This window comes from Pleurodeles waltl, chromosome 1_2 (genome assembly GCF_031143425.1).
Source record: "Pleurodeles waltl isolate 20211129_DDA chromosome 1_2, aPleWal1.hap1.20221129, whole genome shotgun sequence".
NCBI lineage: Eukaryota > Metazoa > Chordata > Amphibia > Caudata > Salamandridae > Pleurodeles > Pleurodeles waltl.
In genome coordinates this window covers 166,446,851-166,462,061 of record NC_090437.1, presented here as the reverse complement: position 1 = coordinate 166,462,061, position 15,211 = coordinate 166,446,851, and the positions used below count along the sequence as shown (strand labels likewise).

Below are 15,211 nucleotides of genomic sequence, written 5' to 3'. Positions count from 1 at the left end.
TGCGTGCAGCAGCAACCACAGCCTCCCAGACACTGTTCAGAGAGGTGTACTGTTTTCCCTCCTTGTAAATCTCACATTTGATGATGGACCACAGGTTCTCAATGGGGTTCAGATCAGGTGAACAAGGAGGCCATGTCATTAGATTTCCTTCTTTTATACCCTTTCTTGCCAGCCACGCTGTGGAGTACTTGGACGCGTGTGATGGAGCATTGTCCTGCATGAAAATCATGTTTTTCTTGAAGGATGCAGACTTCTTCCTGTACCACTGCTTGAAGAAGGTGTCTTCCAGGAACTGGCAGTAGGACTGGGAGTTGAGCTTGACTCCATCCTCAACCCGAAAAGGCCCCCCAAGCTCATCTTTGATACCAGCCCAAACCAGTACTCCACCTCCACCTTGCTGGCGTCTGAGTCGGACTGGAGCTCTCTGCCCTTTACCAATCCAGCCACGGGCCCATCCATCTGGCCCATCAAGACTCACTCTCATTTCATCAGTCCATAAAACCTTAGAAAAATCAGTCTTGAGATATTTCTTGGCCCAGTCTTGACGTTTCAGCTTGTGTGTCTTGTTCAGTGGTGGTCGTCTTTCAGCCTTTCTTACCTTGGCCATGTCTCTGAGTATTGCACACCTTGTGCTTTTGGGCACTCCAGTGATGTTGCAGCTCTGAAATATGGCCAAACTGGTGGCAAGTGGCATCGTGGCAGCTGCACGCTTGACTTTTCTCAGTTCATGGGCAGTTATTTTGCGCCTTGGTTTTTCCACACGCTTCTTGCGACCCTGTTGACTATTTTGAATGAAACGCTTGATTGTTCGATGATCACGCTTCAGAAGCTTTGCAATTTTAGGAGTGCTGCATCCCTCTGCAATATATCTCACTATTTTTGACTTTTCTGAGCCTGTCAAGTCCTTCTTTTGACCCATTTTGCCAAAGGAAAGGAAGTTGCCTAATAATTATGCACATCTGATATAGGGTGTTGATGTCATTAGACCACACCCCTTCTCATTACAGAGATGCACATCACCTAATATGCTTAATTGGTAGTAGGCTTTCGAGCCTATACAGCTTGGAGTAAGACAACATGCATAAAGAGGATGATGTGGTCAAAATACTCATTTGCCTAATAATTCTGCACTCTCTGTAATGGGGCGATGCAATATGATCAAAATGATATTTATACCCAAGGTGCTGTATCTCTTTCGGTCAATCCCACTGGCCTTTGAAAAATCATGGTTTATAGCAATAGATCAGCTAGTAACAAGATTTATCTGGGTGTACGGCAAGAGTAGAAGTGCTAGTAAATATATGTCCCTACCTAGAGAGAAAGGGGGATGGTCTTTACCAAATTCTAAATTATATCAACTAGCAGATTCTTTCCAATATATGCACCCGCTGATGGGAAGCAAAGGAGGCGTCACAAGGGTAGAATACCGGCCAAATATCTACGAGCTACTAACTGGACCAATATCTAAAGGTTGATTGTTGGCATTGGTGTAACCCAGTTATTATAAGAAAGTTCGGTTCAAGGTACTAGAGCCCGCTTTTAAATGTTGGAGCAGGACTCGGTAGGTTTAACCGGTATACGCCAAAACCCAATAACCCCCCTGTTCCAGAGATATTCAAAGATCGCTGCTTTGCCAATTGAAGCTCGCATGGGGTTCAGAGGTTAGGAGATTTTTATGAGGGAACTGGGATGAGAACATTTGAGGACCTCCGAGAAAGGAATGGATTGGAGCAAAGGGATTTTTTTACATATTTGCAAATAAGGGATTTTTTATGTCAGAAAACCGGCGGGCCAGAGGGGTTTGCAAAAAACCCACTCATGGAGATGATAACAGGTGGGGCCCGGCTGTCAATAAGTTCTTTGTATTCAATACTCATACTGGAGCAACCTAATGATCTCGAGAAATATAGTAAGAAGTGGGAAGGTAGCTTAAATGGTGGAGGCACTAAACTTTATGATTCCCTTGAACTTGGTTGTACTGTTTTAATTTCATAAGCACTGCAATTATGAGACAATATATGATCTATATTTTACTCCATCCAAAATAGCCAAATGGGGAAGGTTGGAGGGGTCTCACTGTCGGAGATGCCAGGTATTAGGGGCAGATATCACACATATGTTTGCTACCTTCACAAGACTGGAACCACTGAAAGGGGAGATCAAACAGGTTTTAAGAGAGGTGATAAAATATGATGTGGAGCTTACGCCAGATATTATGGTTTTAGGAGTATCAGAGAAAGTACGAATGGCTGGGCCAAAAAAAAACCTCTATTTTTATGTGAATGGCTGTTTATCGATTGTGTGTCGCATCTGCATGGTTAGACCCACAACCCCCATCATTCCAGCAGTGGTTCGGACGACTTCTAACTATATATCATTTGGAGACTGCACTTTATCAATGCAAGGGGAGGAAGGCTAGACTCAAGGGGCAGGATATATTTGGGCTCTTCGGGATTGGATCAGGTCTAGGTAGTGTTTCCCTGCCATGCCTCACTCAATTTATGTACAGACTACTTTCGTTCACTGGTGAAATAGTGTGCATTTGAAAGACAAAAAATCTTTTTTTTTATGTATTAAGGCACAAAGCACTTTATTCTGAACATATTGTATTGTTGTTATACCGTATGGAAGTTCTTTTTTTTTTCTTTTGCTTTCTCTTCTTCTCAGTGTTTGTAATAAACTGCTTCTCATGCATCCAATTAAAAAAAAAATATTAAAAAAAAGAAAGAAAATGAAAGCCTGCTGGCTGCGTGGGGCTTGGCCGACTACAGAAAGTTCAACATAAACCTACCAGTATTGGTATCATGCTGGAATGTGCAGTAACAGTGATATCAAATTAAATTGCTTTAGCCGAACGGAGGTTGTCTCTTGAACAGGGGAGTTGTGTTGATGGGAAAACAAATGGACGTAAGGTAACTTTTCCTAACACAACTAGTAGCTCAATGGAGAAATCTGTTACTAGAGCTGCAAAGAGAACATTGTCTCCTTGTTGCCCAGGAGTTTTTCAAGGAGGTAGTGATATTATTAGAACTAACCATGACACTCCATTGCCTGCCCTGAGGATGAATAGCCCCCACGCCCCCTGTTGAGCCTGCCACAAAATGGAAAAAGCCCAGTGGACACACCCTATGGGTGAAATCCAAAACAGTTGACCCAGTAGTAAAGGGGAGGTCCAGTTCCTTGTTCATGGGCAATATAAACATTGAGAAGATCTATAAGAGTTTCTCAAATATATTAGAGGTCCAATTACAGCCACTAAAAGAGCGCCTAAAGACAATCAAATCCAATCTAGCCTCTATGCTGAAAACTGGGGTTACAACGGTTGCTGGAGTACATGCATTATAAACCGCTCCTACACTAAGTGGCAGATCATTGGATCGTGAAGGGGCGAGTCTTCTCTGGATGGGGTTACTGTGCAGGCCCCCACACACTTACCTCCTTCTTCACGTGCAGCGCTGCAGCCTAGGAAATTTGGTATCAAGGACTCTCTGGGGACTTCTCAAGGCAGGAGAGATAGTAACATGGATACCCGATATGGAAAGTGTGGTCATCGGACCCAGGATGTTATAGAAGGGGGAGGTGGCACACACATGGCTAAAGCCCCCTGTACTTTAATACAAAATTTACCCCCTGAGTCCTGTTCTTACATTTTAATACTGGCAGGAGTACCACCCTTGCACAAAAACCAAACAGAGACCTGGGGTGAGTTGTGCAACAAAGTCACCTATTGGCTCGCGATGTATAGGAACTTCCCTCCCACCGAGAGCTGTGAAATAATAATGGCACGAAGAGTTGGCTGGATTGAGCCATCAAGAAAAACTAAAGCCGGGGATTGTATTGTAGGTAATTTTAGATGCTCAGACAGTATGAGGAAAATACTGGATGCTCACGCACGGGCTGCTTACTCGCCAGAGATGACAAATGGCCCTAAGATTGTCATATTACCCTTGGGGTATTTTTACAAACCAGCCAAACAAGCATTCCTTCAAAATGCTTATTGACATTCCCCCAACCTGGATGGGGCCTGATATGTGAGAACAGGTTTGCAGCTCTATCAGATTGCAATAAGGTGGACTGACTAGCCCTTAGGCAGACTGGAAAGGGCTTGATGTCTACTTCAAGGAAAAACACCAATACTTCTGAATTTCAGAAACTGTCCTCCACAGTTTTAGTGGAGGCAGCTTCATCAATATCAGTGCCAAGTCTAGATCCCCATTTTCAATGGAACATTTCTGGGTCTCCTCCACTTCTTATTTCCTGGAACACTGTGGAGCTAAGGGCAACAATAGATGATGAAGATTGGGTAAAGTTTACTGATATTTTTGACGTGTGTTTATTCCAGGAAATGTGGGCCATCACTCAGGTGCATAGGCAGGGTTTTACAACTTATAGCACAGAGGCCATACCATCAACTGCAGGAAGGCCATCAGGTGGGCTCACTATATGGATAAAAATATCTCTTGGATGCATTGTGAAAAAAATCTGTATTGAGTCCCACAACCTATTAGCTCTCAGCATAACACCAAAGCGCAAACCCTCATATCTGGTGGTAAATATATATAATAAAACAATCCCTTTTGCCCAAGCAGCTCACACCTTGAAAATATTAAATGCATTTATCATAGATTTGGTCCCCACTCATCGTGTGGTTATTGCCAGTGATTGTAATACTTATTTTGAACTGTACTCACCCTATTTGGATCTCATTAAAGAGGAGGATCACTCTTGGGGAATCCCACCCCTTAGTATAATGTGTAAACTGCCTAAAATGAGTACAGCAGCTCTCCAGGTAATAGATAAAATGATTTCTTAAGGCCTAAGACCTGCAAAGCGGTGACTCCCCTAAGCTAGTGGTGCAAAACCGACTTATATTAGAGGGCACAAAAATGGCCACATTGATTTTGTCCTAGTGGATTTAAGAATTTGGCATGAATTTTCAGACATGGTAGTTATTGATTGCCATAATAGTGATCACATTCTGATTTTGGTGCTTTGGGACAAGATGGTGCAAACAGGGAGAGAGGTCTTAGATAGGAATGGCCCCTTAATTCCAGTGGCGGTTAGTTATAATATACATACGGAAAAATGGGATGCTTTTTCTAAATCTGATGAATCAATATTGAAGTTATCACAACTAGTGTATGAAGAATTAGCTGTACTCATGGGATGTTAAGATATTTGGGGGTAGGTGGTGGCAGTCCATAATAATCTTTTTACTACGTTGAGCAACTTATTTGTGAAAAATTACAAGAGGACCATGAGGTCAAATTAGTGGTTTATTGATATGTGCAAAAGTGCTAAAAGCGCTCTGGTCAATGATCTGAAGCTCAAGGAAAGACCACTGATTGCCACAACCAGACGGGAGTATGTCAGAACTATTAAGACCAGCAAAGCTTGGTGGGAGGAGGGTATTTGGGACAAAACTTTTTTATTGGCAATATGGTTTATTAGGATAAAAGCCTTTGTCTGGAGATGAAAATTAATACTTTTAGAGAGGTTCATAGATTGCACTATGCTGATGTTCATAATTAGACTTGGTCATTAAAACTTTTGTATCCTTTTATATTGTGTGAGAGTCTACTTTAACATTATTTCTATATTTTAAATAATACCGTTTTTTAAAATATGAATCCATGTTTGATGCCATTTAGGGCTTTATGTGCACTGAAATAAGGGAATATATTGATATATAGTGAACCTTCACCACTTCTGCAGTCAAAAGATAAAACAGGTAAGAGGCTGGAGAGACATTCAGAGGTAATAGGGTGTGGTGGCAGTGTTGATGGGAGAACTAATTCAAATAGGCTACACTAATTTTTGTGTGCTAGAAATGTGCACTCCTCTTATAATTCAGCACAGAATAATATAACCTAATTAAAACAGAAACCCCCAAAACTACAAACTTTGTCAGCATTTCAAAGATTACCCATCCTCTACAGAAAGAAAGGCAGTATAACCTTACCCAGTGCTATCAAGGCCTGGTGAATTTCTGTCATTACATTTTTGTAAAGATCCTTCTGCCATTCATGTAAAAGCTTCCACTCTTCTTCAGAGAAAAGGGAAGCAGCGTCATAGGATGTTACTGGAATCTGGAAGAACAATTGTACAAGTCATACACCATTAGCAAACATAATTTAGCTAAATACAATATGGATATGCTAAAAAATCCAATCAACACATTTTCTTTCGACTATATAATTTGACTCATTCTGTTAGCCAGTAACCTTCCAGCAACTAGGCTCCAGTCTTTGTAGCAAGCAGAATTAAGAAGTATGTTCCTCTTCAACCTCTCTGATCCTCTCTTGCCAAACAGTCGAGGATCCCTAACTTCTTGAGTTTCAAGAAGCTTTTGAAGGCCTGGCTGTTTAGGCAAGCTTTTGATTAGCCTTAGCCCTCTCTTCTCTCCAGCCAGGTTGTCACAGCATCAAGAAACCCTTTGGTGTTCATGCGTTCTATGTATTTTCCTAACATAAGATATGATGTCATATCAAATCTTTTATCATATCATAACATAATCCTGCAGTTGTCCTAGCCAAATAAAAACCCTTGCTTCCCTGGTAGCTCATTTTGCCACCCATTTTGATCGTTGAATTGCATCTTACTGATGCACTTGTGAGCTGATTCACAACAATTGTGCTTGCTTTTGGGCAAATATACTGGGAGGAAAACGTGTGGTTCACCATGTTAAGTAAAGAGTAGAACAAAGCCTTATTTGATACATATAATTGCACCACCATCCAGCCAGATCCACTCACGTTCGTTGTCAGAAATCTATAGTGATGATCACGGAAGAACCAGTAAATGTGTTTGTCTGCTGCAGGTGGGAAAATACTTACAGTGATGGATGATTACAACAACGTATTTTCAAAAACAGGGGGGAAAGGAGAAAGTTGGGGATGGGGCCTTATCTCCCAAATAGCTAAACACAATCAACAATCAAATTAAGGTGCCCTAATCTTGAAGGACAGTCAGAAAATTACGCTATGCAGTCCCAAAAACCTGCCGAAGGAAAGTATTCATGTTTTGTTAGGGATGGAATGTTTCCTTCAGCAGAGTTTTTGAGACTGTGTAGGGTTATTTCCCTGGTGTCCTTCAGAATGAGGGCACTTTGTTTTAGTTGATGATTTTGATTACCAAAACATATTCAGGGCAAAATCATATGATTCACAATTGCAAAATGTGCAGTGTAAGCTTTAGTAAATGTTCACTACACATGGCAACATTCCGGTTGTACAAAATAACATCCATGGACCATTCATTTGATCAGAACTCTAGAGATTTGCAACATACTTGGGTTTTCTTTTGTCAAAAGATGTCACTGCTTTTCACAGTTACCATGGAAAAGCTAGGACACTCTAGAGAGTTATATTGGTTGTTATGGGAGTGTTAGAGAGCAAGTTAATTAATAAAATGTGGAAGTATTAAACTACTAATTAAAAGAATAAAGTGTGTATTAAAAATCAGTTTTGAAATTAATGTGTTTAAAATGTGCAACGTGTATAGTGACAAATATGGTGGACACCAAAAACAAAATGTATTAAAATGTAATAAATGAGTTCTAATGAAATGTATAGTGTTTAATGATAATTAAATGTACTGAAAAATGAATATTAATATGTACTAAAAGGATTACTAGTTTAAATATTAATGAAATGTTTTATTCTTCATGTTTTAGCATTGGTTTTAAAAAGGCCTCAAGTTTTAGTAATTTTCCAGAGGCAATATTTTAAAAGTGATAACTCTGCAAATAATGTTTCTCTAAACATAATGTGTGACTTGCTTACTGTGGAAAGGTTATGTTCATATGTTGTAACATTTGTCTGTCTTCCTGGGATGAGATATTGTGTACCCAGGAACAACAGTCTTCAGTGCTCATGAATAACTTGCAACAATTGTATTCTACTGTGGAATCTGGTGCCTGCAGTGAGAGAAAATGAGCCAATTGCAAATGGAGAATATGAAAGAAGATACTTCTGCAACGTGGAGAAAAACTAATTGCTTCTGACCTAAACCACCCCATAGCCTGACCAATAGAAGCTCAGCTAGTTGCTTTCTAGAGATTTAATATTGCAAAACTGAGGTGAAGTTAGTGCAGATATTCTTTTAAGCTAGTGAAATGATGGGTTCGTGTTTCTTAGCTCTTTACCTATGACTCTGTAAGTTCAGATGTATTAAGGCCAAACATTACTGAACTGTTCCCTATTGTGTCACTGTTCAGTGAAGAAGACCAGAAGATGCGCTACTGATGAAGACGACACTGCTTATGGATTCATTTAGGTGAGGTATAACCAAATGTGCTTTCGTCTTTCTTGTAGAGTTTTATGTTTTCTCCTTTTAGAAACCCACCCACTATTTTTGGTTAGTGTCATAGTCAGATGTTTCCCAAATAAATTTTTGTCTTCTTTTCCTTGTCTATCATTCATCTGTTATTGTAGTTATTCTGTATGGCGGTTCTAGAATATTTAATGATAAATATTCTGTCTAGGTTGAGATGCTTCTGTAGATTTGGTCAGCCTGTGGTATTCTTGTCTTTTTGTGATTTGGTCTTGCATTTGATTTACATGATCTTAGCATTGTTAATCTAAAGGGCAATAAATGATTGAACTTTATTAAACTGGTGTGGTGATTCATTGACCCATAGGTCATGGTCTGTATAAATTACTGACTCCAAATTTAAATTGATGTTTATTGATTTTATATTGTCAGCGCTGTTTGTTAGGACGTTATCACACTCCTATCTGAGTTCAAAGATTTGTGTCAACCTCTAAGGCAGAGGTCTCCAAACTTTTTAATGCTGCGCCCCCCAGTTGAAAAATAAAAATCACTGGCCCCCCTCAGAATTTTTCACAATTATTTTATAAACATGGCAATGTTTAAATATGTCTAAACCTATTTAAACATTGCAGTTAAGTACTGTTACCTTTTTAAAACTGCAACATGCTTCTGCTTAAAACAAAGGCCTTTTATCTGTATAATATTTCTTTGGGCCAGAGTCTGGGCCCCCCCCCTGGGATCACTTGAGGCCCCCCTAGCGGGGCCCGCCCCCCAGTTTGAAGACCTCCACTCTAAGGGTAATTGTTGGCTACCCTATACATGTCACCTTATGAATAAATTATCAAAAGAAATAGAAGGCTGTACATGCCCACAATTTTGGTAGCAAAGGATGGATATGTCTCAATGGGAGAGTATCATCTGATGGTTACGTCTCAATAGAAGGGAAACATCCTCTTCTTAATAGTTATATGTAATTTAGAAAGAAATGGAAGATTTGGTTCTACCAGTGCTTGATGACATTTTGAAATTTGATTTTGCCAATGCTTGTTTGGATGAAATTTGGTTTTGCCAACGCTTGTTTGGAGATGTTCCCAGTGTTGCTAGTGTGATTTGCATTTGAGTTAGGGTTTGTGCTTGCAGTGCTTATGCAAATCGCAGGTGAATTGTGATGTTTGTGAGAAATAGGGAGTTTGCGTACTCCAATGTAATTTGTTAGGGAGTGTGTGTACTCTAAAGGGTGTATGTAGGGAAGTCATCATACTTCAATTGAGAGTGGCGCTTTGTGCTAAATAATTTCCCACGTGGTTGTTGGTATATGGACCCTGTACGGTCTAAGACTCCGGAGTATTATATAAGTGTAAGAGGCACTTGGTTGTTGTTGTTATAACTTGTCCGTTTAGTTAGTCTATCAGGCATGGTTGAGAACTAGTATTCCTAGAGTGTATGTCAAAGGGAGTGTTAATTTGACAGATATTGGTGATTCCTGAGTGAACCAGGAGGATCTACTATTAGTCAAAAGTAGAATTTGCTGGTAGAATTTTACTTGCAAATCAGAGAAAGCAAAGATCGAATGAGTAGTTGTCATAGCTAAAACCCGCAATCAAAATATTCGTGAAGATTCGGAAGTGATTGTGTTTCCTACCTGTAGTAAAAAGAGAAGTTGGTGTGTTGATTTTTCTTTGGTGCTCACAATATTTTGCATTTAGTTTTGTGTGAATCGAGGTTTAAAAAAACAAGCCACAAGATTTTGTCCGCCACTGTGCGTGTGAGTGTGACATCACTAGGTCTGCGCTGGGATAGGTCGGTTGCTGAGAAGGAGCTGTGAACAGATTGGTGGACAACCATGAAGGGTTTTGGTTGAGAGAGGCAAGCGAAAAGGATTTGGGGATTGAATTACTTCCTGTTTTGAATTTAAATTGTAGTTTTAAGCCTGCTTAAAGTAAAAATGAAATGTTTCAAAGCGTTGAAGAGTGTGCTCAAGGGAGATGCTTTTATTCCAGTTAGAGTAGGAGAAATTGCCCTGCCAGAAGGTACACCTGCACATATCATAATTGAAGAGAAGGGTACCACAGCATGTATTTGGTTGAAACAGTGGTGCAAAATTACAGAGAAGGAAGGGAGCTTAACGTTTCCTGTTTATTGAACTTTCAACATGAGAATTTTAGAGAATTTGAGGAGAGTGCTATGTGAATTAAGACCTCCTCCTAGACCAGCACAATTTGAATCTTTAGCCATTTGGTAACTAGTGGCCAGACAAAAAGAAATTACAATTTGAAAGGAGAATGAGAAAAGTTGAGAAGACATTATTAGAGGCAAGGTGGGACAATGAGCAGAAATTTTGGAGAACTGAAACTTTACAGGATATTAAAATGTTTCATGCAATTACACAAGAAAAAGAGAGCAGTGTCAGGCAAAAGACAAAGAAAAAGAATAAGGATTCTTCTGAGGAAGATGAGTCGAAGTCAGATGAGGCTAGGAAATCTTTGACTTACGGTGATGACTCGGATGATGATTAATTTATAATACAGTTACTGAGAAGTCGTCCTCCTTCATAGGCAGCACAAGAGACAAGTCCAGGTACCAGTACTGGTCCAAGTGCACCAGTGCCAGTTGTAGTAACCCAGAGTCAAGTACAGGTATCTACTCACATTCCTAATATTACTGTAACTCGGACACGTATGACTCATGTTCAGCTACCTTTAGTCTATCCTACAATTCTTGTTGTAAATTCTGTACTGAGCATGACAGTACCAGTGGTACATTCATCACAGATATCACAGATTTACCAAAAAAACGGTGATGGTTCAGGTGGAGTCTACACTTAATTCAATGGCTCAAGTGCAGGTTCAGAAAATGCTGAGATATACACCTGTAACAATATCACAGTCAAGTTCTTCAATGCTGTCAGGTCAGAGTTCTGGAATAATTTACTTGAGAAATCAGAATGTTCAATCAAGTCCAGAAGTATTAACAGTACCTGTTACTATTGGTCCTGTTGTACCATTGTTTGACCAGGGAAATAATGAGAGTAATGTACAGAATCTTTTGAATTCAAATGCAGAAATGGAGAGAGTCAATGTTACTGCAGGAATCATGTCTCCAATGAATCAGACTTTTGACAAGACAGGTCCACTGACTGACTTAAATTATCCTAGGACTTCACAGAATTTGGGAAATGCGGATTTAAATTCAAATTTTCTTTTGATGACTCCTGAGACTCCATGTATTACTCCACAGTGTGCCCAATGTAAATAATAATGTTTCATTACAATGTTTGACAGCTCAGCAGCTAACAGACTGGTTGAAAAAAATGAGTGGGGCACAATCTAATGTTGAGGGGGGAAATTCATTGAACCTGGCAAGACTTAAATTAGAATTAAATGAGATGACTGAAGGAACAATTGAGCTAAACAGAATTGACTCATATGATGACGATGAGTTATGCTTCATGTGTAAAAATGTTACAAACAGAGCAGGACTGGTACACCAGAAATTATCAGAACTTGCAGAGAAATAGAGAAATCAAATCCACTGAAAAGAAGTTATAGGTTAGAATTTGATTAAAAAGATATTAAGAACATGAGAATACCAGGAATGAATATTCATATTAAGGAATTAATTCAGAATATCCAAACACAGGGAGCACTGGGTAAATAGGAAGGTAGATGGGTAAAGAAAAAAGATCACAAGAAAAAGGAGTCTGCAAATTCAAATGCTGATGTGCAGTAGACTGATAATCCGTTAAAGATATTACCAATGAGAGAAATTCCTAGAAGGCCTTATGTACAAGTCGCTTGGAGCGGGAGAGATATTTTGTCATTTACAAATGGCTACACAAGATTGAGAGAGAAACCAGTGGAATGGTACCAGAAAACAGTTAGATTTGTGAAGCTCGCAAAATGCCTGTGGGAGGATTTGAATACCTTATTAGAAATAGTGGTTCCACGTGATTTGTGTGTCGAATGCAAAAGGAGTGTTGACTGGCCAACAAAAGAGCCACCACGAGATCCAGTGAAGGTACACCATCTCCTGATATAATTAAATACTATTACAAAGTGATTGAATTCTTGAAAACACGAATTTCTCTTAAAGTATTGATTGGCAAAGAATCAAGAGAACAGCACAGGAAGACAAGGGGTCAATACATGCGTATTATGAGAGATTATTGCAAGCATTTAAACATTGCAGTGGTAAAGAAACAATTTAGTCCAAAGACATGATTCATTTTGTATTCAGTTTTGTTGAAGGGTTGAGACCAGAAATTAGCCAGATGCTTAAGTCATATGATTTGCTGACAAGCAAAACCAGTTGATGAAGTATTACAGTTTGCTAAATGCTGTAGTGATGAGACTGAAATGAAGCAGAATAAATTGAAGGAAAAGGCAATGGTGATGCAAATTAAAGCAGCACAATCAGGACTGCAGGGAGTTATTCCACAGCAGCAGGGAAACATGCAAGTATTTCAAAATCAGGGACTGGCAAAGTTTGTGGAGGAAATGGAAAAGGCGTTGATTTGAATACTATTTTTAATCCATAGGTGATATGCAGACAATGGAAAGGATGTTACCTTGTCATGCTTGCAGGGGCCTCGGGCCCTAGAATAAGGGGTCCTAATTTAAATGTCCAAAATATGAATAGTCAAATGCAGATTCCTTAGCAAATGCAAAGTCCTCAACCGATTCAACAGATACAGGTGCCACGTTTTTAGATGCCACAGTCACAGCAAATGCAGGCCCAAATGCAAATGATACCAAAGCAACAAATGCAGATACCTGAAGCTCCAATGGCACATCAGCAGATGATGCTTCCTCAGCAGAACACAGGTCAAAAGTTAAATCTAAGTAATCAGATAGTACAACAATTCACACTTCACAGTGAGGATGAATCGAATGAGCAAGAGTTCGGATGAAGAAGAATGTGTGTTAACAGCTTGATTAGAAGTGGATCAAAAGGGTCCTTATGTAAATGGAAAAGTAATGGGTCATCAGGTTTCACTCCTAGTTGAGACAGGAGCTACACAACCTACAGTAAGAACTGCAGAAGTCCCTAACGTGCCACTTTCTGGCAAAAGAGTGCAGATTGTAGGAGTTGAAAATCAATTACTAAACCGGTTCCTGTTAAATTTGGCAAATTGAAGGTTTGTATAAATTTATAGTCTGTGACTCAAGTCCAGTTTCCTTATAGGGAACAGACCCGTTGTGCAAAACAAAATGTTTGATTACCTGTACAAATGATGGAATTGCTATTCAGATCAATAGTGATGATAATTCATCTATGCCAACTGAATGTGATTTAGTTAATGAAGAATTTCCACTGATTAGTTTCTATCTTGCATTTACAGTGCAAGACCTGCCAATTGACTTATAGGGTACAGTTACTTTAAACATTTGGGTTCTTTCTGGAAAAGACCTTGGTCTGAACAAAGGAGCTGAACCAGTTAAAGTCACAGTCAAGCCCAATGCAGTTTTTCCACAGTGTCATAAGGCACCAGATGTAATTGAAGGAGTTACTCCTGTAATTGTGGATTTTGTGAAACAGGGTGTCCTAAAAGAAGTGCTCAGCAGTCCATATAATTCTCCTATTATGGGTTTGCGAAAACCAAGTGGGAAATTTAGAACTGTTCAGGATTTGAGGAAAATTAATGGGATAGTGGTCAAATGTTGTCCAGTGGTACCATATCCAGTAGTGATTTTGTTTCAGATTCCATGTGATGCAGAATGGTTCACGGTGGTGGATCTATCACAAGCATTTTTCTCAGTGCCTCTTCATGAGGATAGTCAGTTTCTTTTCTGTTTTAAATTCTGCAATTGTGTATATTCCTGGTGTAGAATCCCACAAGGCTTTTCAGAGTCCCTGTCAATTTTTAATCAGGTGTTGAAAAAGAAATTAGAGTCATTGGAAAAGCCTTTCCAATCAGCATTAGTTCAGTACATTGATGATCTTATGGTTTCTTTGAAGACAAAGGAAGGATGCAGGCAAGATACTATTGCCTTATTTAATCATTTGGATGAGAATGGACATAAAGGAGGTCATTAGGAGTTTGGCAGACAGAAAAGGCTGTCCTGACTGCAGGAGTTTGGCGGTTACCGCCAGTGCGGCCTCCTTCCAGCGGGACCCATTAAGAGTTCCCGCTGGGTCAGCGGGCGGAAACAGAGTGTCTGCCCACTGGCCCAGTGGGAAACGGCCTACAACACTGACGCCGGCCCATAATAGAGCAGGCGGCAATGCTGTAGTGCGTAGGGTGCACCAGCACCCATCGTGATTTTCACTGTCTGCAAAGTGAAAATCGTGAAAGGGCTGGTCAGGGGGCCAAGGGCATGGGCAGTGCAGGGACCCCCTGGGGCACCCTGCACCACTCCTCCACCAGCCTTTACATGTCGGGACTACCGCCATGTAAGCGCCGGCGGAGAAGGAACTTGTAATCCCCGCGGATTGGGAATGCCAGCACTGCCAAACCGATGAAAAGTCGTGAGCTGGCGGTGCTGGCCGTCCACCCGTGGTCTCATCACCTCAGGGTCGTAATGATGCCCAAAGTGTCCCCAGCGAAATTACAGTACTGTCAGAAAGAAGTGAAATACTTGGGACATCAAATAGAAAAGGATGCAGGGAAAGTTTCCAGAGAAAGAATTACAGCTATTTTGTAAATGAATCGCTTTGGACTGGTCTTCGGAAAAAATGACTGGTCTACATAAAAAATGCAATGAGCATTGGGTCAGAAAAATCTGCGCCTTATTTGGATCCCCACCGAAGCGCTCAGGTTGAGCCAAAGGAATAATAGGGGAAACTGCATGAATTACTTGAGTGGATATACCTGCAGACTGTGAAGGGCTAGGGATTTGTGAAAACACAGATTCATTTGATTTAGCGGTGTTCCCTAACTCATTTATTCGCTGTTTTATTTGGACTGTTTCTTCTATGGTGTTATTTAATTGTTTCT

The 15,211-nt window shown here is 40.1% G+C and overlaps 1 protein-coding gene across 2 annotated transcripts in view; it reads right to left on the bottom strand.

Annotated features, from left to right (window-relative positions):
- LOC138298682 (zinc finger protein 182-like) overlaps positions 1–15,211 on the bottom strand; it is a 140,902-nt gene that overhangs the window by 92,554 nt on the left and 33,137 nt on the right. For both annotated transcript variants that reach the window (XM_069236893.1, XM_069236894.1), the window contains exon 2: positions 5,963–6,089. In XM_069236893.1, the coding sequence (XP_069092994.1) occupies positions 5,963–6,089 (127 nt within the window). The remainder of the gene's footprint in view (positions 1–5,962; positions 6,090–15,211) is intronic.